At 37.5% G+C, this 26,139-nt stretch overlaps 1 protein-coding gene across 3 annotated transcripts in view; it reads right to left on the minus strand.

Annotated features, from left to right (window-relative positions):
* Positions 1 to 26,101, minus strand: part of WDHD1 (WD repeat and HMG-box DNA binding protein 1) — a 59,862-nt gene extending 33,761 nt beyond the window's left edge. Inside the window, exons 1-10 of one of the 3 annotated variants that reach the window (XM_036104553.2) lie at positions 25,986 to 26,101; positions 25,681 to 25,773; positions 16,126 to 16,237; positions 9,849 to 10,000; positions 8,185 to 8,296; positions 7,956 to 8,006; positions 6,936 to 7,031; positions 3,462 to 3,554; positions 2,555 to 2,661; positions 2,085 to 2,226 (exon numbers count right to left, since the gene is read on the minus strand). In XM_036104553.2, coding sequence (XP_035960446.1) covers positions 2,085 to 2,226; positions 2,555 to 2,661; positions 3,462 to 3,554; positions 6,936 to 7,031; positions 7,956 to 8,006; positions 8,185 to 8,296; positions 9,849 to 10,000; positions 16,126 to 16,237; positions 25,681 to 25,757 — 942 coding nt within the window. In that variant the 5' untranslated portion in view covers positions 25,758 to 25,773; positions 25,986 to 26,101. Of the gene's footprint in view, positions 1 to 2,084; positions 2,227 to 2,554; positions 2,662 to 3,461; positions 3,555 to 6,935; positions 7,032 to 7,955; positions 8,007 to 8,184; positions 8,297 to 9,848; positions 10,001 to 15,026; positions 15,080 to 16,125; positions 16,238 to 25,680; positions 25,774 to 25,985 lie in introns of those variants that run through there. The other 2 variants (XM_036104555.2, XM_078053725.1) reach the window with 2 other exon arrangements.
* Positions 26,102 to 26,139: the final 38 nt, after the last annotated feature.

Raw genomic sequence — 26,139 nt, forward strand, 5'->3', positions numbered from 1 at the left:
TAAAGTGTTAGAGGTGTTATGACAGAAATATGTACTGTGAAGAATAAAAGCAAAAAGAAGAGTGGGCAATTCTGGATATAAGGGTTAAGGTTTTATAAGAGGTGACCTTTGAACTAAAAACTGTTTCTCAATTTACTTTCTGTTTTTATAATGTTACACATGCATATAAATTAGTCAATTACAAGGTTTATTATAAAAATGAAAACAGTCCTCCTGCAGAGCCTCCAACTTACTTTTCTATTCTTTTAGATGATTCTTTCGATATCTTCCTCCATAGTTTTAAATAATATTCTAGTGCTATTTTTTTGGTTTTTCAGTTTTAATCATTATCTATTAAACTGATCCTATTAACTTCTGTATATTAGGAAACATGAGGATTTGGTGTAATTTTCAACCACCCCTACTCTCTTGTACGTATGTACACTATTCCCCTACACCAATCCTCCCAATATAGATATATTCTCATTTTGGTTGGATCAATATACAGAATTTAGATTATTATGACCATGTAAATGGTATTCACGGTTGAATAAAAATAATAACTTATAAAGTGTTGTGCTAGAGACTGTTCTAATTCTATATATAATTCATATAATTCTCACAATAAAACTCTAGGTGGTAGACATTATTCCTATCCTCATTTTATAAATGTGGTATATTGTGATCACTTTCCCTTCCTTTTATAAATTTTTTCCCTGGAGTTAAGAATCTTCTCTCTCTTTAGGTCTTTTTTTCTTGGACAGATTCCCCAAAGACGATTCTTCCAATCTCTTGCCTGAAAAGCCTAAGACTGGCTGACAATGCTGTAGGAGCCAAGTATGAAAAATAAGCTGGGAATTTTAACATCCAAGTATATACATTTTCATTTAATCCTTTTCAGTACAGTATTCCTCTTCCACCCAATGCTGCTCAACTGTACTTAGTGTACCAACCAGACACCTTCTCTGTTGTACCTTTTCTAGAGGACAAATCTCCAGCATTCTGCCAGAATATACATGGCAGTGAGGGAAAGCAGTTACCTAGCTGTGCACACTAATGTTGAGACTAGAGATATCTACTTGTTTATTAAACCAATCCTCCTGGTTTCAACCCCACTTTTAGAAGTGCCTAGTGCTACCAAATTCTGAATCATTGGGGGATTCAGTCAGGCAGGCTGAATTGCATCTCCGCTTTCCCCCAACTGCAGTCTTAGGAGTCAATTTTTTGACTTTTTGAGAAGCTAAACTTAAGTTTCCCATCATGCTTCTATTTTCCAGGGGTTCCAGGTATCAGTATCTGAGTAAACATAAATGGGTATGTTAAGTGAATGATCTTTAACTGGAACCCTAAACCAAGACTTAAAATATGACTGGGTATATTTGCCAGGCAGGAAGAATAACAAACAAAAACAAGGAGTTGTATAAAACAAGGTGGCCTGTTTAAAGCAGTTCAGTAAGGCCAGATGGCTAAGCATTAAGACATGTAAGGGTAGCTCTAAGAATTAAAGCTAATTCAGAGCAGAAAAGGTTTATAGGCTAAACTAAGTTATAGTTATTAACTCTAATTTTTATCTATATTTATTTAAATAACAATCTCCAGAACACCAGGATACTAAAATAGTATTTCATAATGGTATTCTTTATAAAGTCAAGGAATATTAATAGGCATTATATGGGGGCGCCTGGGTGGCTCAGTCATTAAGTGTCTGCCTTCAGCTCAGGTCATGATCCCAGGCTCCTGGGATCGAGCCCCGCATCGGGCTCCCTGCTCCGCGGGAAGCCTGCTTCTCCCTCTCCCCCTCCCCCTGCTTGTGTTCCCTCTCTCACTGTGTCTTTCTCTGTCAAATAACTAAATAAAAAAAAATCTTTAAAAAAAAAAAAATAGGCATTATATGGAGGGGAAAAGCTTCTCAGTAAAATATATTTAGGAAACATTAGGTTAAACAAGTTTAAACAGTTTTCTTTGTGATAAATCATTACTGAACATCTAATATAATAACATGAATTATAATTTTCTAAGAAAGTAATGTATTTTGTGGTGTTTTCCAAAACCATATGACCACAAAAGACTTTGAAGAAACTATTTCACCATCTATTACTTATTACCTTACTGCTTGATGTCTTTCCACTGGGTTCACAAACATTCTCCAGGAGCCCTAGATTTCCTTCTGCATCAGTATAAGCTATTCGACCACAAGTAGGATGCCATGCCAGGCCACAAATTGCATAACCTTTCTCATGTTTCACCCTAAAAATTAAAAAGTGAGTTCTTAAAACACTACCAAAAGTATATAAACTATACATTTCTTTAGGTAAATTTTAGTTAGAAAAGGTTAAATGACTTCTGACAAACTAATAACTCTATGTTTGTATTCTGACAATCTAATACTTGCAAAAATTTGAAATATTTCATAATAAAGCAAAAATCTAATAGAAATAAGAAAAAAAAAAAAGACAAAAGGCGGTGCCTGGCTGGCTCAGTCAGTAGAGCATCCAGGGTCATGAGTTTGAGCCCCACATTGGGTATAGAGATTAGTTGGAAAAAAAAAAAAGACAAAAGATATGTTGAATCATACCTTTCCATGCAATCTTTGGTTTCCACATTCCAAACTATAATTAAACCATTAATACTCCCTGCAGCTAAATATTGCCCACAGGGAGACCAGGTTACTATATTTAGGGCCTATGAGGAAAAACAATTAATAAATAACAATTTGCACAATTTGAAACTAAACACTTATTTTATTACCAAATTCAAATTTTTACAACTCATATTCTGTGTAACTTCTAATTAAATTGATTCATAAATGGAAAGACAGTTTGCTTATTTTTTAACTTTCTTTTTCAGTAATATTCAACTATCACTAGCAGCTATTACTTTGTTTACCATGAGAAAATTATACTGGCACAATTTTAAAAGCAAAATCTAAAAACTGTTATTATCCTAGAAGAGAAATCATAAAAAGTATCCTCTCAGCTGTCACTATCAAGATGAAGAGAACCATACTAAGTGAAGTGAATCATATTAAGCCACTGCTGACCTACTGGGCCTCTTGAGAGCCAAATGGAAATGTTTAAGAGAAGAAAAGAAAGAGAATATAGAACATTTCCTGCTCTAAAATTCCAGAGTCTATGATCATAAGTCTCAATGAAACTCACTTAACAATAAAGGCTAATGAATTACTGATAATGTGAAAATAACATGTTCTAATACTATGTTAGGGTTAAATTTGACTTCTTATAAATTAAGAGATTGTCTTATCAAATTTCACAAGGAGAGAGTTCACAAAGGACCTAGCAAAGACCTATCTACTGTCCAGTTACTGGCTAAATGAAGAAAGGCTGAGGGGCAAAAGGTGGACACATGCACAAAATTTGAGGTTGTTCTCCATGTCCAACAATACTTAACTACAACTGTATTTAGGCAAAGTATGCGTGAAATATTCCTGTTAGCCTAATGAAAGTTTCACTTACAAAACGTACCTGAGAGATGAAATTATCTGAAAGATCATGTTGATTATTCCATGTTTCTCTTCTATATAGCTTAACAGACTTTTCCACAGGAACTGCCAGTAACTATTAGGAAAGATAAATGATTTAAACAAAAGTTTACATTAAATTAGAGAGAAAAAAAGAAAAAAAAATCATCCAAATAAGACTATGAAACATAAAGCAAAATTGTACTTTAATTGGCAACTAACAAAACTCAGAAAATTACTTAAAATTTTGATAAGCAAAGAATGAGTGATCACTCTATTGCTTACACTGAAAACCAGAGCACTTGTAGTTACTTTTTTTTGATACTACTTCTCAGGAATCTAAGTCCTTTGGATCTAAACATTCATCTCATTTGCCAAAAGGAAAGAAATAGGTCCAGAATGCTTTAAATATCTTAAGAAAAGGAAACTGATCTTCTTACACATTCTTCCGAAGAAAGAGACTAATAGAAAAAATACAGTATTTCCATGTTTATACAAAAAAGAGAAAAATATTTATGAACAGAAAAACTATGTTAATTGTATTGATTTTTAAATTAGATTAATGTTTCATGAGCAAAGAAAAAATACATACTAAATCCTCAACTATCACTTTAATGCAGAACGTAGTAGTCTTAAGAGTTTACATGCTACAAAGGGCATATATTAAAAGAAAGTCTCCCTCCCACCCCTAAATCCTATTTCTACTTCCCAAAGGTACACATAAGCATAGACTGCACAAGAATGCATAGGTACAGGGGTGCCTGGGTGGCTCAGTCAGTTAAGCATCTGCCTTCGGCTCAGGTCATGATCCCACGGTCCTGGGATTGAGCCCCTTGTCATGCTCCCTGCTCAGCCAGGAGTCTGCTTCTCCCACTCCCTCTGCTTCTCCCCCTTACTTGTGCTTGCTCTCTGTCAAATAAATAAAATCTTTAAAAAAAAAAAGAATTCATAGGTACATATATATATACACCAAGTACATACACAATAAACAATAGAATTCTATTTATACCTACTGCTCTACAGCTTGATGTTTTTTATTTCACAATGTATCAGAAGACTATTCCCAATGAGGACATACAGATCTACCTCACTTTAACAATTGCAGAATATCCTACTTTCAGGAATACCAGGATTTATTTAACCAGTTCCTATTAATAAACATTTAGTATGTTCCTATTCTTTTGCTACTATAAACAGTGATGCAACATTTTCATTATACATACCCTGTAATGCATATATATAAATACGCTTATAGGATTTATGTCTAGAACTAGTACTGTTGGTTCATTCTGATAAAAACTGCCACTCTCTTCCACATAGTATATAATCAAACTTTTGATGTTTGAACATCCGATAAATGAAAAACAGGCTATCACAAGAGCTTCAATTTGTATTTCTTTTGGTATGAAAGGTTGCATATACTTTCATACATTAAAAGTCACCTATATTATCTTTTTATGTACACTGTTCATGTCCATGACCACCTTTCTATTAGGATCTTATTGACTTTTTTTTTTTGGAAAGATTTTATTTTTATTTTTTTTCAAAGATTTTATTTATTTATTTCAGAGAGAGAGAGAAAACAAGCAGGGGTAGACAGGCCAAGGGAGAGGGAGAAGCAGAGTCCCCACTGAGCAGGGAGCCCGATGTGGGGCTTGATCCCAGGACCCTGAGATCATGACCTGAGCTGAAGGCAGACATTTAACCAACTGAGCCACCCAGGTGCCCCAAAAGATTTTACTTTTTTCTTTTTTTTTTTTTTAAAGATTTTATTTATGTATTTGACACAGAGAGAGCACAAGCAAGGAGAGCGGCAGGCAGAGGGAGAGGGAGAAGCAGACTCCCTGCTGAGCAGGGAGCCCGATGCGGGGCTCGATCCCAGGACCCTGGGATCATGACCTGAGCAGAAGGCAGTGGCTTAACCAACTGAGCCACCCAGACGCCCCAAGATTTTACTTTTAAGTAATCTCTACACCCAATGTGGGGCTCAAACTCACAACCCCGAGATCAAGAGTTACACACTCCTCCAAACGAGCCAGGCAGGCACCCTGGATCTTATTGATTTTTAAGAACTTTTTTTTTTTTTAAAGACTATTTATTTGAGAGAGAGACAGTCTGTATGTGAGAGAGCACTAGTGGGGGGAGGGGCAGAGGGACAAACCAACTCCCCAATAAGTGGGGAGCCCAATGTAGGGCTTGATCCCAGGATCCCGAGATCATGACCTGAGCCAAAGTCAGACGCTTAACCTACTGAGCCATCCAGGCACCCTGACTTATAAGAACTTTCTGAATATTAAGAAAATTAGCTCTTGGGGTACCTGGGTGGCTCTATGGTCCCCTTCAAACATCGTACTGATATCTTATATTTGAATGTTCTCAAAAACTACAGGTTAATTTAAGAAAGAACTGACATCTTTTTTTTTTTTTAAGATTTTATTTATCCATTTGAGACACAGAGATACAGAGAGAGAGAGCATGAGCAGGGAGAGAGGCAGAAGGAGAAGGAGAAGCAGGCCCCCCACTGAGCCAGGAGCCCAATGTGGGGCTCGATCCCAGGACCCTGGGATGATGACCTGAGCCGAAGGCAGATGCTTAACCATCTGAGCCACCCAGGCGCCCCAGAAAGAACTGACATTTTTATATTGAAAATTCCTTTCTAAAAATGGAATATATTTTTCTATTTAAGTCTTCTTTTACTCTTCTTGATAGAATGTTAAAGTTTTCTTTATATAGCCCTTTCACATTTTTGGTAAGTTTACCCTTGTTATTTCATCTTTTTTGATTTTACAGTAAATGCATCATTTTTTTCTCCACCATATATTTTCTAAATGGCTATTATTTATATATAGGATTATTATTGGTTTTGTATATTAGTTTGTTTCCAACTACCTTACTGGATTTTCTTACTAATAATATTTTTCCCTCAGTTGATTTCTTAAGATCTCCTTATAGTCAACCATTTCATTTGTAAATAATAAGTATTCTCCTTCCTCTTTTCAAACAGTTCCTATCTCCTGCCTATCAGCTACTACCTCCAAAATGTTAAACACTACTAGTAAGAGTAGACATAACAAGACTGTTTCCAGAGTTGTTCCATTAAATACAAAAATAAAGAAGAATATAAAATTAATTCATACAAGGAAAGAACCTTTACAAAGTTAAAATGTTTTGTTTTATTTTGTTTTTTAAGTAGGCTAGAGCCCAACCTGGGGCTTGAACCCACAACCCTGAGAGATTGAGACCTGAGCCACACCACGAGTCGGATGCTTTAACCAACAGAGTCACCCAGCCACTCCCAAAGTTAAAATGTTTCTTAAAACATATCAATATTAATTGGTTGGCTTGGGGCACTAAAACTTACAACCTAAATGAAACAGTTACAATTTAAAAAAAACGAATTCTACTATTCTCACATTCAAAGTTGACAAGAACTAGAAGAAATACCTAAAACAAAGGCTGAAGAGTAAGAGTCACTTACCTTCCCACTTTTTGGCTGCCAAGCAAGTCTGCAGATTGATTTTGCATTTATCACATCATTGCATTTTTGTAGCAGTGGCCAACTAACAGTACATGTCTGATATTTTAAAAAAGAAAGTTTATTTCCCTTTATGAAACTTCTCCAAGAGATATGCAGAATGGAATATATTTCATAGGTGCTTTCTTCAAACTGACATACTGCTATGAAAAAAGCCACTTGATTCACTTTCATCTAACTACGATATCTGATTTACCTAAATTACTTTAAATAATTCAGAGGTATAAAAAGCACAAATCTTAAATAACTAAATAAGCGTATTTCTTATGTAGAATAAGCGAACAATATACTCACTGAATAAACGTATATACACACACATTTAAAAGAAAAACCAATACATTAAAATCTTAAAACATCTACAAAGATAAAGTTAAGAAATCTCCTATAAAATGTTAAGGTATCAAAGTCAACCCTTTTAAACATTTCAAACATAAGGGGAAAAAACTGTGGCTATTGAGGCATACCCTGTGGGGGATACTTTTCTCAGCAGCCACAGTATCTCTAGAATGCCTCAGGAAAAATTAATGGTTCCCTCTGCCAATCCAGAGAGCTCTTTCTTCATACCTCCTTTAAAACTTTTATCAGGTTGGTTAGAATAAGTCATTTATGTGACTCTCCAAATAAAGTATGGCCAATGTCTTATTTTATTTTTGTATCCCTAACATCAAGATCCCAACACATGGTAGTTCATAGTATAGTAAATATATACTGACTGATTTTTCCCCACTGATTTATAAAACCTAAAACTGAACTATAAATCTATTTCCCTTGTGATTGGGTACAGTTAGTCTTCAACACACTTTCACATTAGATTATTATAGAATTTGATGACAAAAACAGTATTCAATGCTACTCAAAAGAAACTATAAAGAAAAAGAATTATTAATTTAGTCCAAAGCTATGTAACACCTCATTTATGACAGAAACGAGCATAAAGTCTTAAATTCAAATTGATAAGTTTACCTGATCTGAAATTTGCCACACTTTGACAGTTCCATCACAACTAGCTGATGCCTGCAGGAATAAAACAATAAATTTCTCTATAGTTACAGCCATAATACCATATGGAAACTGGTTCAACTGATAAACCAAATAGCCTTTTCATCAACTGTGTGAAATTTTCTGCTAATTCTCTTACAATTTTAAACATATTGAAGGAAAAAAAAAAAGAACAAAGGGAAAAAATGATTACCAGAAAGATGTCCTTAGGATCAAAGGAAAGACTTAAAACAGGAGCATCATGTCCTCGAAATGTTTTCTGTTGGCTGCAATCCATCACATCCACAACTTTGACTAGAAAATCACTATGAACAGTAAGAGTAATGTATAACGGACATTAATAAATACCCATACAAAAGCCTCTCCTAAAATCTATGACCCAAATATTTCAAAATCACAAGAGTAAATGTCATAATTTCTTTACAGCAACATGTAGAATTTGGCACCCAAATTTAAGGACCTACTTTTTAATCTTGCCCAGTGAAGATACTAAAAACACAACTCAGGATTTCCTTTAAAATACAAACACTTTGGGATGCTTGGGTGGCTCAGTCGGTTGAGCACCTGCCTTCAGCTCAGGTCTTGATACCCTGGTCCTGGGATCGAGTCCCACATCAGGCTCCTTGCTCAGCAGGGAGCCTGCTTCTCCCTCTGCCTGCCTCTCCCTCTGCTTGTGCTCTCTCTCTGACAAGTAAATAAAATCTTTTAAAAAAATAAATAAATAAATAAACTACAAATACTTCCTAACTGGTTTCCTTAGTTACATTTTAAGCTTCTATTATTTATTAATTAAAGTCCCAACCATTTTTATTTTTAAGTCACAACCACTTTTAAAAGTACTATATCAAGGGCGCCTGGGTGGCTCAGTCGTTAAGCGTCTGCCTTCGGCTCAGGTCATGATCCCTGAGTCCTGGAATCGAGCCCCATGTCGGGCTCCCTGCTCTGCAGGAAAGCCTGCTTCTCCCTCTCCCACTCCCCCTGCTTGTGTTCCCTCTCTCGCTGTGTCAATCTCTGTCAAATAAATAAATAAAATCTTAAAAAAAAAAAAAAAAGTACTATGTCAGGGACACCTGGGTAGCTCAGTTGGTTAAGAGGCCAGCTCTTGATATCGGCTCAGGTCATGATCTCAGGGTCCTGGGATCCAGCCCTGTGTTGGCTCCACACTCAGCAGGTCTGCTTGAGATTTTCTCTCTCCCTCCCCCTGCTCATGCACAATCTAAAATAAATAAATCCTTAAAAAAAAGAAAAATAAAGTACTATGCCTTTTACTTGACCTCAGCAATTCATTAGTTCCTTTCTTTTTTTCCCTATGACAAATAAGCATCAAGAGAAACAACAAAAATACTGACAGTCCAGGTTCTACCCGAAATGATTTTTAAAATTTCGTATCAAACTATCATGTTTCCCCAATCTTTTTCAGCATTTACTGAACATGCTGTCTGCAAAGCAAGATATCTCAATTCACAAAGAAGCACAAGGTTGCCCTCAAAAACCTTTACTAAAGACTTGAATATAAAAATTAAGTGGGACACCTGGGTGGCTCAGTTGGTTAAACATCTGACTCCTGATTTCAGCTCAGGTCATGACCTTGGGGTTGTGAGATAGAGCCCCACATCAGGCTCTGCGCTGGGCATGGAGCCTACTTAAAGTTCTCTGTCTCCCTCTCCCTCTGAAGCCTCCCCACCCCGCAAAAAATTACGTCACACACACACACACTCACAGAAGGGACAGAAATGTCCTGAAATGGACAGAAATGTCTTTCAGGACAGAAATGTCCTGAAAATGTAACCCTGAAGCCAATGAATGAGGCCATTCTGTTCTAATATTACTTTCTTTTCTGGTGCCAGAGGGCCTTACCTAGATCCGGCAGCAATTTTTGCACCATCCCCATTAAAGACCACATGGTTTGCATTTGTGGTGAAGCGAGTCAATATACCATCTGGAACTCCTTCAGGAAATGTGTGGACTTGAATAGTATTATTGGATACTGCAGTGACCAATTTCCCATTCTAAAAGAAACATTGGCAAAAAAATCCAAATCAATTGAGTCTTTCCACACTTAACAATCCTATAAAAAAACATAAAAACTTATAAATGTAGTTAATGTCAAGAGGAAAATCATCACTCAATGTACAAGTTTCCTGAAGTGTCTATTAGCAAGAAAAATTTACTTACTAACCTTTATGGAATTTAATTCTCCCTTCACCAGCCAAATTTTTGGCCTCTGGATTTTCATTTACTTCTGACAAGAAAATGATTTAAATAGTATTTTTATGCATCCCCAAGTGTCATGAAAGAGACTCAAGAGAGTTTTTCAGAGAAAAAACACAGCTAGTCTCAGTGAGGGAACAGCACATCATACATCAACAACCACCATAGTGTTGCCCTGTGTTTCCATGATAAAATCATTAGATGCCTTTTTGGAATAGGTAAAATCTAAATGCAGAATCCATGGCTTCTCTTTAAAAACACTAAATAGGAAGACAGCAAGTAGGAAGATCCTAAAAAGAATACACTTATAATGCTGAGCACTGTAAAACTGTTGAGAATTACTATATTGTACAACTGGAACTAATATAACACTGTACGTTAATTATACTGGAATTAAAAATATAAATAACTTTCTTAGAAAATAATAAAAACATTAAATAAACCAAGTTTTAGGATCTGAAAATGATCAGCAGACACCACTGCTCTGCATAGATTTTGGCTAAGAATCATAAAAGGTCAAGTATCTGCCCTAGAACCTTAATTTTATTACTTCTCTAGGAGGAACTAAGTCCTGACAGACTAAATCATAGTCTACCAACCATACATGCTCTGATAATTCATATGGCCAATTTATTGAGATTAAATGCTAACTGCCAAAGAAATAAATTACTCAAGTTTGTTAATGAATATCCTACAGCAACAGGTCTCAGTCATATTTGCACATGTAAGACCCTCCGCTTATCTACAGCACCTGCTCCCACTCCAACGGAAAAAGAACTTAGTAATACAGTGACATGTTACTATATAGAAAAATTAGGGAAGATACATACATCTGTTCAAGTAACAGTATAGATGATTCAGATTTGAACTATAATACATACTTATCTTCAATTACTGGAAAATTGGTGAAAAATACTGCTTATGCCTACATTGTAACTACTGTAAGTAATTAAACAATGCACAATACACTAAATCTATCATGTTGAAGCTAAACAACTTAAATATGAAAACAAGAAGAGAATTCAAGAAAAACTATAACCAACTCAAGACAACACTGATGATGCAGAGAAACTGCAGAAACACCAACTATTTGTGTTCATGCACAGGAATTTTGCAACCTGGCTGTGCTTTACTTGGCAGACAGATGTCTCAGTAGAATCTGACTAAGCCTCCTGTTAGATCTAGTAAAGAATTTTGGTAATTCTTTAATAAACCATTAACTGGTCCTCTATTCATGTGAAAATATTAAAGTATATATCTGTACTTACTCACCCAAGAGACCTGAATAAAGGACTTGCTTTGAAGTCAATTTCCAACAAATCTACTGGGAAACCACATCACTATCAGTACTTTATCAACTAGTAAAATTAAAAAAAAGAAAACACCCGAAGGATCAGGGATCGGGTCAGATCACTCTTCTCCCTAGTGGATTGAGAAGAATGGATCCCAGCACAGGCTGACTTGAGCTCCAGCCCACTGTGTCTCTTACCAACTGTGCCATTTGACCTTCCTCAGAGCTTTGACTTTCCCAAGAATAAAATGGAGGTAATTTCACATACTTCCCCATATCTTTGTTAAAAGGCTTTGACAATGTGGGCGCCTGGGTGGCTCAGTTGGTTAAGCGACTGCCTTCGGCTCAGGTCATGATCTTGGAGTCCCTGGATCGAGTCCCGCATCAGGCTCCCTGCTCGGCAGGGAGTCTGCTTCGTCCTCTGACCCTATCCCCTCTCATGTGTTCTCTCTCTCTCAAATAAATAGATAAAATCTTTAAAAAAAAAAAAAAAAAAAAGGCTTTGACAATGTAAAATACTATGCAAGCATTAACTATTACTACCAGTTGATTCATCTCATTTTCACTATTTTGGAGAGTGATATTTTCTCCACTTTGTTCTCAAACAAAACATCTAACTGTACTTCCCTGTACCACTGACTCCAAAAACAGAAAGTATATTTATAAGCAATTATATTTTAAATGAAATCTGTTGTAAAATTGTCAGCTTCACATGGCTGTGTGGTAATGTCATTTCAATGAAGTACCATAAACTCTATTCCTAAAGCCAAAGAAAACATTTTAGCACAGACTATCAGACTTGCAGTTCATTGAATAATGGCCCCCAAAAGACATGCCTAAGTCCTAAGCCCAGGTACCCGTGAATGTGGTCTTATTTAGAAATTGGGTCTTTGCACATGTAGTAAGTTAAGGATCTAAATCTAGGGGCGCCTGGGTAGCTCAGTCGTTGAGCGTCTGCCTTTGGCTCGGGTCATGATCCCTGGGTCCTGGAATCGAGCCCGGTGTTGGGCTCCCTGCTCAGAGGAAAGCCTGCTTCTCCCTCTCCCACTCCCCCTGCTTGTGTTCTCTCTCTCGCTGTCTCTCTCTGTCAAATAAATAAATAAAATCTTAAAAAAAAAAAAGGATTTAAATCTAATGACTGATGGCCTTGTAAGAAAATGGAGAGATTTGAGACACAAAGACACAGAGAAGAGGGCAATGTGAAGACGGAGGCAGAGACTGGAGTGATGTATCTTCCAATAAAGGAACACTGAGGATAACTGGCAACCACCAGAAGCTAGAAGAGAGGCATGGAACAGACAGGCCTCCAAAGGAGCTAATCCTGCCCACACCTTAATTTCAGGCATTTTGCCTTCTGAACTATGAGACAATAATTTTCTGTTGTTTTACGCCACCAAGTTTGTGAAAATTTATTACAGCTGCCCTAGGAAACTACTACAAGACCACTTTTTTTTCTTCTTTAAAGTCTTTTCATACACAAATACAGTGCATACATACTGTGGAAGAAAAATAACAACATGAAATTGTTCTGGGCAGAGTGAGTTTCCCTACTCTTACGAAGTAATCTCCATTAACATTTTGGGGTTAAGTCTTTCTAACTTTCTTATATACATTTATGTACATATATCCTTTATTTTAACAAACATAAGACTACACAATACAGACTACTCTGCAACTCTTCTTCATTTTTCAACTCACCGTAAATATCTTTGCAGACGAAGATATATAGCACTCACTTTTTGTGTGTGTGGCTACGTAGTAATACATTACATAAGTCTCCCAAAATTTATAAAACAGGGGCGCCTGGGTGGTTCAGTTGGTTAAGCATCTGCCTTCAGCTCAGGTCATGATCCCAGGGTCCTGGGATCCAGCCCCAGTCCGGGTCAGGCTCTCTGCTCAGCAGGGAGCCTCCTTCTCCCTCTTCTCACCGCCCCCCTCATGTTTTCTCTTGCCATCTCTCAAATAAATAAATAAAATCTTAAAAAAAAATTTTACAAAACAAATTCTCTCTTGAAGGATACTTCAATTAGTTCTAACTTTTGCTATTATAAACAATAGTTTTACTAATATCCTTGACCACACAAATATGAAAGTGTATAAGAATTCCCTCAGGGTAAATAGCCAGAAACGACCGTGTGCATTCGAAGTTTGATATACAGCATGAATTTACTCCCTTTTTTTTTTTTTTTAATTTGAGAGAGTGAAAGTGAGAAAAGGGGAAGGTGCGAAGAGCAGAGGGAGAGGGACAAGAAGACTCTGCACGGAGCACGGAGCCTAACATGGGGCTCCATCTCACCACCCTGAGATCATGAACCGAGCTGAAATCAAGAGTAGGTCGCTCAACCACTGAACCACCCAGACACCCCTGAATTCACTTCTTAAAAAGCTCCCTAGGGGCACCTGGGTGGCTCAGTTGGTTAAGCATCTGACTTGATTTCAGCTCAGGTCATGATCTCAGGCTCATGAGATGGAGCCCTGTGTGGAGCCTGCTTAAGATTCTCTCTCTCCTCCCTCTGCCCTTCTCCCCCCAAAAAACAAAAAAAAACAAAACTCCCCAGTTACACTTCCAACAACTGTTGTGCAATACTGTAAAATAACAGAAAACTGTAAAATAACAGAAAATACATATTGGTCTCTGCCTCCCATTCCTGGCACAGAGTTCCTAAAACCCTTGTAATTTCCTAAGTGACAAGACTACTAGGAGCAGCTTTTGCTCTAATATTTGGTCTTTGATCCCAGTTCCTGACACAAAGCTCTTAAATCCCTTGAAATTTGATAGAAAAGACATTCCTAAGGAGGCAATTCTTGGTGGACTCCTGGATAGCTTCAGGATGAGGGCTGCTCATCAGAAAAATCAAACCATGATTAGAAGCTTGAAACTTTCAGCCTTATCCCATCATCATCTGGGAAAGGGAGAAGGGCTGGAAATGGAGTTAATAATGGCATAATCAAATTATGCCAATGTAATGAAGCCTCCATAAAAATCCCAATGGTATGGGGTTCAAGGAGCTTCCGGCTTGGTGAACACATCCCCGTAACAGGAGGGTGGAGGACCCCAACTCCATGGGAAAAAAAGAGCCTTTCAGACCTTATCCTATGTATCTCTTCATCTGGCTGTTCACCTGTATCCTTTATCTATATTTCACTATATAATGAACTGGTAGGAGTGTTTCCCTGAATTCTGTGAGCTGTTGTAGCAAAAGACTGACTCCAAGTAGGGGGTCGTGGGAACCTCTGATTTATAGCCAAGTAGGACAGATGCTGTGGGTAACCTGGGGACCTACTACTTACAACTGTTATCTAAAGTGGGGGCAGTCTCGTGGGACTGAGCCCCTGACCTATAAGGTCTATGCTCACTCCTGTCAGTGTCCAAATTTAACTGAACTGTAGGACACCCAGCCAGTATTGCAGAGAATTGCTTTGATGTAGGGGAAAAAACCCACACATCTGGTGTTGGAAGTGTTACGAGGAAGGTAGTAGTGTGAGAGTAAAGGAAAAAGATGGGAGAGTGTTTTTCCTTAACAAATACTTACTTCTCCAAATCCTCACTATTACGGAATTAGCAATATTTTTCATCCTTGCCAATCTGATAGAAAAAAAAAATCCAATTGTTTAATTTGTACTTCTTTGCTTATTAGTGAAATTTAACTTGTATCTAATATATGTTGGTCGTTTATATTTTTCCATCTGGGAATATATTTTCCATTATATATGACCATTTTATTTTTTTTTTAAGATTTATTTATTTATTTGAGAGAGAGCACGTACACGCATGCGAGAATGAGCAGGAGGGGGAGAGAGAGAGAGAAACTCAAGCAGACTCCACGATGAGCACAGAGCCTGACACAGGGCTCAATCTCACAACCCTGAGACCACGACCAGAGCCGAAACCAAGAGTCAGAAGCTTAACAGACTGTGCCACCCAAGTGCCCCTATATATAACATTTAAAAAAGAATATCTAAAGTATCTAAAGACCATCTCATTCATCTACCCTAATGAGCCTGAGTTTGAAAAAAACATGAATCCTGTGAAAATATTTTTTCTACCCAAATACAATACTCAAAATTCATCACAAATAAAAAGCTTAGTGGTTTTTACATACTTAGTTTGCAAAGGCCTTCTGAAAACATGTCTCCATTCTCCAAATAACCTACAGATATCACTCGCATATTTACCTTACATAAAACATTAGAAACACAAAACATGTATATGTCTTGAAAAAGTTAAAATATTCCTCTTTTCTAGTGTAATTAGTTGTCTAAATTAGTGAACTAAAAACCTGAAAATGCCATGGAGTTTTCTCTCAAAGGGAAAAAAAGGGAACATCTAAATCTCAAAAGAAAAAGTATAATTTCTTGCAAATATCTTAATTAGTTTACCACTAATAAACCATTAATCACCTTTAATAAACCATCCAGATTTTAAACCCATTCAGATTCAGATTTTACTTGTAAAAATTTCAGGCAATTTATGGCATTATTATACATATTTGAATATTATTATTTCATAAGAGAAAACAAACAAAAAGTACATTTACATTCAAAACTTCAACAAAAATATTCTTCACCCATACATAAAAAAATCACACAGCAGTATCATTTCTCATCGGTTGCTATAAATGTTTTTAATACCTTCAAAGCACATGAATATGCCTTTTCTCCAACGTTAATGGACTTAGGGTCATCATCATCCAAGTCTTCCCAAATCCTCACATCACCATCACTTCCACAAGTCACAATATAACTGTGAAGGAAACACACTCATTAAGATGTCGTCCAAGTTTCAGAAAAGAAAAAAAAAAAGTCACCCAGTTTCAGGCCTATTAATTTTTTTGGAATACTTTATCTTTTTTCCAATAAAATCAAAGTGTTAGTCAATGTTTTCTCATTTTACATACATAAACCTCAATAACAAAGCCTGCTAATCTCCTATCCTATAAAATGAAAGGTGAATTTAATGTTCTCTCCAGTTTCTCCGTGGCATAAAATTCTTTATCTGTAATAATGTAAGAAAGACGAATGGGTAATTTTTGTTAACAACAGGGACAAAGTCTACCTTGCTCACCGTTGTGCCTCTAGCACAAAGCAATCTCTGACATATAGAAGTCTTGATAAATGTTTGTTGAATGAATAAGTGGATGGATACAAGAGTTCAATTATCCAAAGCTGATTATTCAAATGGCCATCTGTATCTCTCAAATCTTGTTTTAAACCCCTTGTCTTCCTGGTGCTTATATTCATTTGGTATGTGTCCTATCTGTATGTGTCCTGACACATACAAAAGCAAACAAAATACAAAAATAACATGGCAAATGGCAAAGAGAAGCTACATAAAGGACTGTAGAGGTTCATAAGAAAGGTGGTATCTACACTGGGAAGTCAAAGGGCAAGCAGGGCAAGTAGAACTGGATATGCTGAGATTGGTGAAAAGAGCAGTTCCAAACAGAGGAAACCACATAAACCAAAATACCAAGTTAGTAAAATATGAGGGAGTTCACTTAGAGCAGACAGTACAGGAAATTGAGAAAGAAAATGCAGATTGGGGGTCACCCTATTTACAAGGATCTTAATCCAAGAGTAAGGAGCTTGGACTCCCTTCTATAGGAAATAAACAGAAGGACCATTAGTCTTTTTGCCTAGGATATTTTTGTTTTTTTAAAGATTTTATTTATTTGAGAGAGAGCGAGAGAGAAAGCACAAGCCAGGGGGAGAGGCAGAGGGAAAAGCAGACTCCCTGCTGAGCAAGAAGCCAGAAGCGGGCTTGATCCCAGGACCCTGGGATCATGACCTGAACCGAAGGCAGGCACTTAACTGAATGAGCCACCCAGGCGCCCCAGACTAGGACATTCCTGATTTATACATCCAGCTGGTTTAGAATCTGTCCTCAATTTTTTTTTTAAAGATTTTATTTATTTATTTGACAGAGAGGGACAGAGCGAGAGAGGGAACACAAGCAGGGGGAGAGGGAGAAGCAGGCTTCCCGAGGAGCAGGGAACCTGATGTGGGACTCGATCCCAGGACCCTCAGATCATGACCTGAGCCGAAGGCAGACGCTTAACGACTGTGCCACCCAGGCGCCCCTGTCCTCAATTTTTTTATTTTAAGACATATTATTATTGGGACACCTGGCTGGCTCAGTCGGAAAAGCATATGACTCTTAATCTCGAGTTGTGAGTTCAAGCCCCATGTTGGGTGTAGAGGTTACTAAAAAAATACATAAATTCTAAAAAATAAATAAAATGTAGTATCTTCTAAAAAAATATATTAGTATTATTTGCAACAAAACTGGTTGGGTGAGTTTGACAGACCTCTTCTTTGTACTTCCAGCTTCTGCCATGATCTTGTTTAGTAGTGAAACATGTACAATGAATAGAATTCTCACTTTATCACATAGGTAAATCTGAAAGACAAGTGATTACCCATCTCCCCATTCCAATCCTTTCTTGATGCAACATTACTAATACCTCCTTTCACAGACAACAGGTGCTAACAGACAAAAACCAAAGTGAAGTCAGTCAAGAGGCCCTACAGCGATTTCTTTCAGTCTTCAGTGGTGATGGGGTAAGTACTTCATATCGCTGTCCCTACTGAATACTGCTGTCCCTACTGACTATTTGGTGCAATCAGCCAGCCAGTGAGGGAGATGTAGAAAGTTGCAGCTGCCAGTTGGTAGTACTAATGGAAAATTAGAGTGAAATACAGTGGAATTAGTGAGAAATATATGCAAGAAATAGTTAAGTTAAATAGTTAAGTTGAGCTTTTAGAGTAGTCTGAATTATCTTGACAGTGTTTTTGTCATTTACCATAGGAATAAAACTAAATGTTAATTTCATTATTGATTATGCCTTTTAATAAAATACCTTTCAGTAGCAACTAAAAAAAAGCTATCAAGTACATGTTAAACAAAAAATTAAATACTACATTTCTGCTTCTCAAGAAGTTGATAATGGAAATGTGACATGAACAAAATGTTAGTTGACGTTTATCATGGGGGCTGGAGTGATGACACCAACCACAGAAAGTCAGAAGACACAAAATTCCTGAAGAAACCTGAGCATCTACTTTGTAAGTTAGTGATTATCTTGTGACTCCCTGAAAACCATGCTTCTACAGCTGCAGAAAGTGAGTCTGCATCTTGTTGGGCATGACTTTTCATAATGTAGTACTGTCCAACAGAACTTTCTTAGAGAATGGAAATGGTCTATATCAGGCTCCTGAGCAATTAAATTGTGGTTTAAAATGTGACTCATGCAACTGAGGAACTGAATTTTAAATTTAGTTAACTTTAATTAAAATCTAAATAGCCACCTGTGGCTGTGGCTATTGTACTGAACATTCAGCATTAAAACAGATGACAGTGGATCTAAATTAATTTTGTTCATTTTTCATTTTAAGTTTTCTAATTTAAGTATGAAGTAAAGTTATAGCTGTTAATATGTTGTCTACATTAGTAAAATAATTTTTCAATCAATTAAGTGATACTGGTTTTATCTCAATGTCATCAGAAGGTTTAAATAGAAAATCAGTCAGATTGATTCCAATAATGGTTTAGTCTTCTTCTCTTCAGCTCATGGAAACAAAGTAAAGCTTCTAGAAGTTTATTCTGTGGAAGCGAAACATCTATTATTGGGAATTCTATCTAACTTCATTTGAAAAGTTCAATGGTAAAGATAAAATTCTTAATTTTTACAGTAATACAACATTTTGGTTGAGCATAGCACTGTAGCAAAAACAATGTACTTACTGAATTTAGATATCTATGAAACACATATGTACTTCAAATTGAAAGTATAATTCATAACCAAATGCACTGTGATAATGTACCAATCAAAACAGAAGCCATAGTTGTCAAATTTTGAGATCATTTTATTAATACCCAGGATAACAAAATTTTTGTATAACAAACTGATATTAAATACATAAAAATACTTCAGCATTGCATAAGATGCTTTCTCTTTTGCCTATCATCAATCAGATTTTCTAAATATTTGAGCCTTTGAAGAGTGAATTTTTTTTAATTTAAATTCAATTAGCCAACATATAGTACATCATTAGTTTTAGATGTAGTGTTCAATGATTCATTAGTTGCATATAACACCCAGTGCTCATCACATCACGTACCTCCTTAATGCCCATCACCAAGTTACCCCATGAAGAGTGACTTTATAAAACCTAGGTGTCCTATAATGATGGTATTATTATTACTGGAAACAAGTACCCTAAGTCTTAGTTGCATCTTGCTCAAAATCAGTTAACAATCTTTAATTTAAGCCTTCAACTTAAGGCTTTGAAGCTTTTAGTAAAATGCAGTTAATGAAAACAAAGCTTATGCACAGGAACATACTAAAATATATCCCTACAAAAGCAAATAAGAATTGAACAGAAGCGCCTGGGTGGCTCAGTTGTTAAGCGTCTGCCTTCGGCTCAGGTCATGATCCCAGGGTCCTGGGATTGAGCCCCGCATCAGGCTCCCTGCTTGGCGGGAAGCCTGCTTCTCCCTCTCCCACTCCCCCTGCTTGTGTTCCCTCTCTCGCTGTGTCTCTGTCAAATAAATAAATAAAATCTTAAAAAAAAAAAAAGAATTGAACAAATTGTACATTAAAAGCTGAAAAAGTGAATGACATAATTTTGAAATTTGCTAATTGTACTCTGGAATATCCTGACCTGTGAGAAGAATCTTCTGAGGGAAGTCCTTTTTTAATTGTATAAATTTATGTTCTATGCCAGAATATTAAATTGAGTAGGCTTAAAATTTGTGAAACATTCAAAGAAACCACAGACAACTTCCTTGATGAATTTTGTCTTTAAAAATATTAAAGAACTAAAAAAATAAAATAAAATAAATTTTAAAAATATTGAAGAGCTTACTATTGAAAAAGGGTACTCTGGATACAGGCAAAAAAAAAAAAAAAACAGAACCTGTAAAAAATACTGAAGGTGAAAGATTTACCTATTTAAAATAAATTTTTAAAAATTGAGACTCTTTCAGGGCGCCTGGGTGGCTCAGATGGTTGAAGGTCTGCCTTCGGCTTGGGACATGATGTTCAGGTCCTGGGATCGAGCCCCATGTCAGGCTCCCAGCTCAGCGGGGAGTCTGCTTTTTCCTCTCCTACTGCTTGTGCTCTTTCTGTCTCTCTCTCTCTCTCTCCAATGAATAAAATCTTTAAAAAATTAAATTAAATTAAAAATAAAAATAAATAAAAATTGAAATTGAAATTTTTCCACTTAGTAGAATTTGCTCTGAGCTTACCAGGTATGTGAGAACCTAAAGAAAGTATTTTCTGATTGAAAAATATTATGGTCTAGGGACACCTGGGTAGCTCAGTCAATCAAGCATCTGCTTGAGGGTCCCGGGATGGAGTCCCCATTGAGCTCCTTGCTTAGCAGGGAGCCTGCTTCTCCCTCTGCCTGCTGCTCCCCCGGCTTGCCTACTTGTGTGTGTGCTCTCCCTCTCTCCCTGACAAATAAATAAATAATCTTTAAAAAAAAGAAAAGTATTATGGTCTAAAAAAAGAATTAACTGAAGGTCTCACTTTAAGGTCTTACCATAAATGTAACTCTGAGGAAGACTGCAGTCAATTTTATAATAAAAATAAAAAGAAGACTATATTGAAAAAAAAAATATTTTTGAGAAAAATATCAGCAACACCATGTTAAAGACAGGCTAAAAAACTGATTAAAGTACATGAATATGTACCAAAAATATTCTACTTATGTAAATGTTTGGATTATATGTTTAATGTTTAGAAAATCAATGTAAAATTTTTTTAATGTTTTAATGTCACAAATGTTTTTACAAAAAAATGTTTTGAAACAGTTTTTGAAAAGAAATGTTATAGATCTACCAAAACAGAATAATTTATCAATCAATCAATAATTTTAAAAACTGTAATTTTAACTCTTGAAATCCTTCTCCTCATCCCCAAAGGTCCCCTGGTTTAGATGATAAGAAAACCACTGTAAGTTTCTGAGTAAGAAAACCACTGTAAGGACTAATTCTATCATGCCTTGATCCTCCTTGTGACATAACTAAAAGAAGCCAATGATTACCAAGGCATTTCTCACCATCTGGATTCTCCAGCCTCACAGAGCAATGTTCTTTCCCTCATATGACCTGACCCTTCCACTGGGCCTCCTGAAATTCATGGTCAGGCACCAGAAAAATCTCTACATCCTCAGCTTTTTCCCCCAACATTTCTTCTGAGAACACTGCTTCCTCTTCAGCCCTCTTAAAAGGTGGCTGATTTCTCTTCTACATTCCTGTGGGGCCTGTTGATGGGCCTTCCTTGTATTTTACTACCACTTCCATTCTATTGCTACAAACTACTCGTTAAAAAAAAAAAAAAAAAAAAAAAAAAGGACAAAAAAACTGCTATCAAAACCCTAAAGAGAAATCTCCCATGTTCCCTAAGGATTTTTAGCACAAGGCTCATTGTCATTCTCTAACACTATTCCTATCATAATTCTTAGTATTTTCAGTATCCATGTAGACAAAACTATATACCAAACCTTGTCCTCCACCTCATCCCCAAACTCCCATGGTCATAGCATAGATTTTTTTCTTTATCAATATTGCAACTGCTTCATAATTTCAATTTCAATTACCCTAATCACTTATCTTTTCACCTTAGACCCTTAATATCCTAACTTCAACAATTTTTTTATTTCTATTAGGATCTACAATCTATTGAAACTACTAGGGGCGCCTGGGTGGCTCAGTAGGGGCGCCTGGGTGGCTCAGTTGGTTAAGCGACTGCCTTCGGCTCAGGTCATGATCCTGGAGTCCCGGGATCGAGTCCCGCGTCGGGCTCCCTGCTCAGCGAGGAGCCTGCTTCTCCCTCTGACCCTCCTCCCTCTCATGTACTCTCTCTCATTCTCGCTCTCTCAAATAAATAAATAAATCTTTAAAAAAAAAAAGAAACTACTTCCTCACTGTCTCTCACTCCCTTCAAATTCTCACATCCCTCCTAATCTGGCTTAGATTCCAATCTGTCCTTAAAATCACTCCTTTGCCTCATCCTCAAACTCTCTGGCCCTCTTTCACTGTGTCATACTTACGTAGCAAAATCCCAACCCTGGTTAAATCCAACTCTATGCCTATTAATAAGTTTGCACTTGGGACGCCTGGGTGGCTCAGTTGGTTAAGCGTGTGCCCTTGGCTCAAGTCATGATCCTGGGGTCCTGGGATCAAGCCCCACTGTCAGGCTCCCTGCTCAGCGGGGAGCGTGCTCCTCCCTCTCCCTCTGCCCTTACCCTGCTTGTGCTGTCTCCCTGTCTCTCTCTCAAATAAATAAATAAAATCTTAAAAAAAAAAAAAAAGTTTGCACTTGCAGAGCTAAACATGGCTAGAGAAAAACACCTAACTGGGTTGTCTGGTCTCACTTTAAATTCATGATCACTAACCTAAAGTAGGCCTTTAGTGCTGCCCAATATTCCAACTAACATTTCCCTAGGCCTTTCAGCTTTCCCCCTCTTCTAATCATCTACATTCTCCCTATCCCACCTACATGCCCCTTCCCTCCACTTGTGAATTTGACCATGCTCTTATCTTTGGCCACTGTCTCCCCCTTGTGCACTCTACTGTTGCCCCTCTCACCTACTGAAGGCCATCACTCCAGCAATTCTCCCTCTTTCTATTCTAACATCAACTTATCCCTCTCTGTTGGATCATCCCCACTCACACATATACTGTATCTCTCACCTTAAAACAAAGACCTTCCCTGACTTCACATTCCTATCCAACTACCCCTACTCTTAGCGTGTCATCCTCACTAACTCCAATTCCTTCCTTTCCATTCTCTTGAATCCACTGCGACAAGGTTTTCATTCTTACCACTCCATAAAAAAAGCTCAAGATCATCCAATGCCTCCACATCACTAAATCTAATGGTGGATTCTCAGTCCTCAACTTGACCCACCAGCATTTGACATAGTTTATTATTTCCTTCTCCTTAAAATGCTTATATTTCATTTGCCTTCTAGACATCATTCTTGTCTCTTGATTTTCTACTTTTCTAGTCACCTTTTCTTAGTCTCCTTAGCTGGATCTTCCTAACTTGATCTCTAAATATTTTGGAGTGTCCCAGGGCTTAGCCCTTGAACCTTTTTTCTTTACATTTACTCCCTCCCTAGGTGATTTCATCTAAGTTCATAGCATTAAATATCTACTTATTGACAACTTCCACATTTAGATTTCCAGCCAGGACCTCAATCCTGAACTCCAGTAGGCATCAGCAAAAGATATAGTTTTCTAGGGTGCCGGGGTGGCTCAGTCGGTTAAGCGTCTGCCTTCGGCTCAAGTCATGATCCCAGGGTCCTGGGATCGAGCCCCACATCAGGCTCCCTGCTCAGTGGGGAGTCTGCTTCTCCCTCTCCCTGTGCCTGCCACTCCGCTTGCTTGTGCTCTCTCTCTCTCACACTCTCTCTCAAATAAATAAATAAAATATTTTTTTAAAAAGATATAGATTTCTGTCTTTAGCTTACATTTCTTCTCTTAGCTTTCAACCCATTTATCCAACTGTCTACATCTCTAGTTGATCTCAAAGAAATATTCCAAATGTCCAAATATAAACTCATAATCTCCACCCTCATTCTACCTCTGAAATAAGCTCCTCTCCAAGCATTTCAGGTATCTGTGAATGGCACCATCATTTCCCCAAATGTAACATCCAGAAATACAGATACCTCCCTCTCCTTCGTCTTTAATGTCTGGTCCATCCTATTGACTCTACCTTTTAAGTATTTCCTGATTGTATCCTTTTTTCCACACACATCTTCTCTAGTCCAAGCTTTTATCACACTCCGCCAGATTAATACAGATACCCACAGTCTTTCTGCATCCACTTCTACTTCTCCAATTCATCCTCCATGTACTTCTCAAAAACAAGAATCTGATCCCATCTCTCTGCTTCAAATTTTTAATACATTCCTACTGCTTTTAGAATAAAAACAAGATTCCTTAATAAAGCCCAGAAGGTCCTGGATAGGATGCCCACTACCTACCTTCACAGATTCATCTCTCATCAGCCTCTGTATCACACTCTACATTTTGGCATCACTAGCTTTCTTTCAGTCCTTTGAGCATGGTCCCTACCCCCACTGGAATTTTGCAGTGTTCCCTCTGTCTGGATGTCACCACCACAACCTCACTGCCATCACCACCCCATCTCTTTTTACTCCCTAATGTCTCCTCAATATTCAGATCTCACCTCAAGAAACAATGCCTTAGAGAAACCTTCCCTGCCTCCTCAAGCTATATCAACTTCCCTTCAAATATGCTTATCACTGCACCTATCGCTTACTATTTCTAAACATACATTTACTTTTGTGATTATTTTGTGCTCAATATCTGTCAATTTGAAAAGACTTTAAGGTCAATTAAGGAATAGATTGTGCTTTGTACATACTGTATCTCTAGCCTCCACCAGACTTGACAGGCAAGTATTTTTTCAATGAGTGAATCAACACAGGAGTGACAGTGGAAGCCACACAACTGGATAGTACTGCAGAGGAATGGGACTTAAAAAGATAAAAGAGACCAGGGTTCTGGGAAAATATCACAACTTAGCAATCAAGGAGAGGAAATAAGTTGGAAAAAAAAGCTGTCAAAAAGGGGGATGGGGTAACTGAGTGATGGACATTAAGGAGGGCACCTGAGCACTGGGTATTATATAAGATTGATGAATCACTGACCTCGACCTCTGAAGCTAATAATACATTATACGTTAATTTAAAAAATAAATAAATTTTTAAAAAATCAAAAGGTTAAAAACAACAATGAAAAAACAAAACGGCATCACAAAAGCCAAGGAAAGAAAGATACAACACCAAAAAAGATAGAACGGGCCACTGAATTTGACAGGTAGGCAGCTAGTGATCTGACAAAATAATAATGTGGGACACAGAGAGGAAGTCAACAAAAGGAAGACATGAGGGAAAGGTCACATTTTTCCAACTCCTCTGGAAGTAAGATTTTACACTTGCTAACTTTTTCGAGATACTAAAACTACAATGTTGGTCCGAACCGAACAATAAATTTAAGGAAAATATATGTGCCATTTTAGATTTCAGCCTTATTTCTCTCTATCTGGGTGAGTCATTTTAGACTGACTACTTTTCTGACATATAACAACAAAAGTTCTAATACTTACACCCGAAACGTTCTTTTTGTTTTTCAAAGCACCTTACCTCCCCAGATCATCAAAGCAGACGTCTGTATGTCCCTCTGTATGTCCAAATCTCATCGGCTTCTGTATGGCAGGCATCTTTTCTTCTACCTACCTAAAAATGTTTTATAAAAGCTACTCTTATTTTAAAGGTGAGGAAAGACGGTGGCTGATGGAGAAGGGAAGTCAGTCTCCCGGCGGCCCCTTTCCCCCACCCGAGTGGCACAAACAAGATATAGTAGAGGGTCTGTCAGACAATACCCGGGAAAAGGGCACGCTTCTCTTCGGTGCGCGACACGGCCACCGGCAGCGCGAAGGAGTACTCACCAAAGGGACCGACCTCCGCCACCGAGGAAAAGCGCGTAGCAAGCGTCGGCGCAGGTCCGCTTCCCGCGCTCAGGCGTGCTCGCTACACTGCGCCTGCGCCCGCTCGCCCACGCCCAGCGCCCGGCCGGACCGAAGTCGCCGGGTGGTGGCGTCA

This window comes from Halichoerus grypus, chromosome 8 (genome assembly GCF_964656455.1).
Source record: "Halichoerus grypus chromosome 8, mHalGry1.hap1.1, whole genome shotgun sequence".
NCBI lineage: Eukaryota > Metazoa > Chordata > Mammalia > Carnivora > Phocidae > Halichoerus > Halichoerus grypus.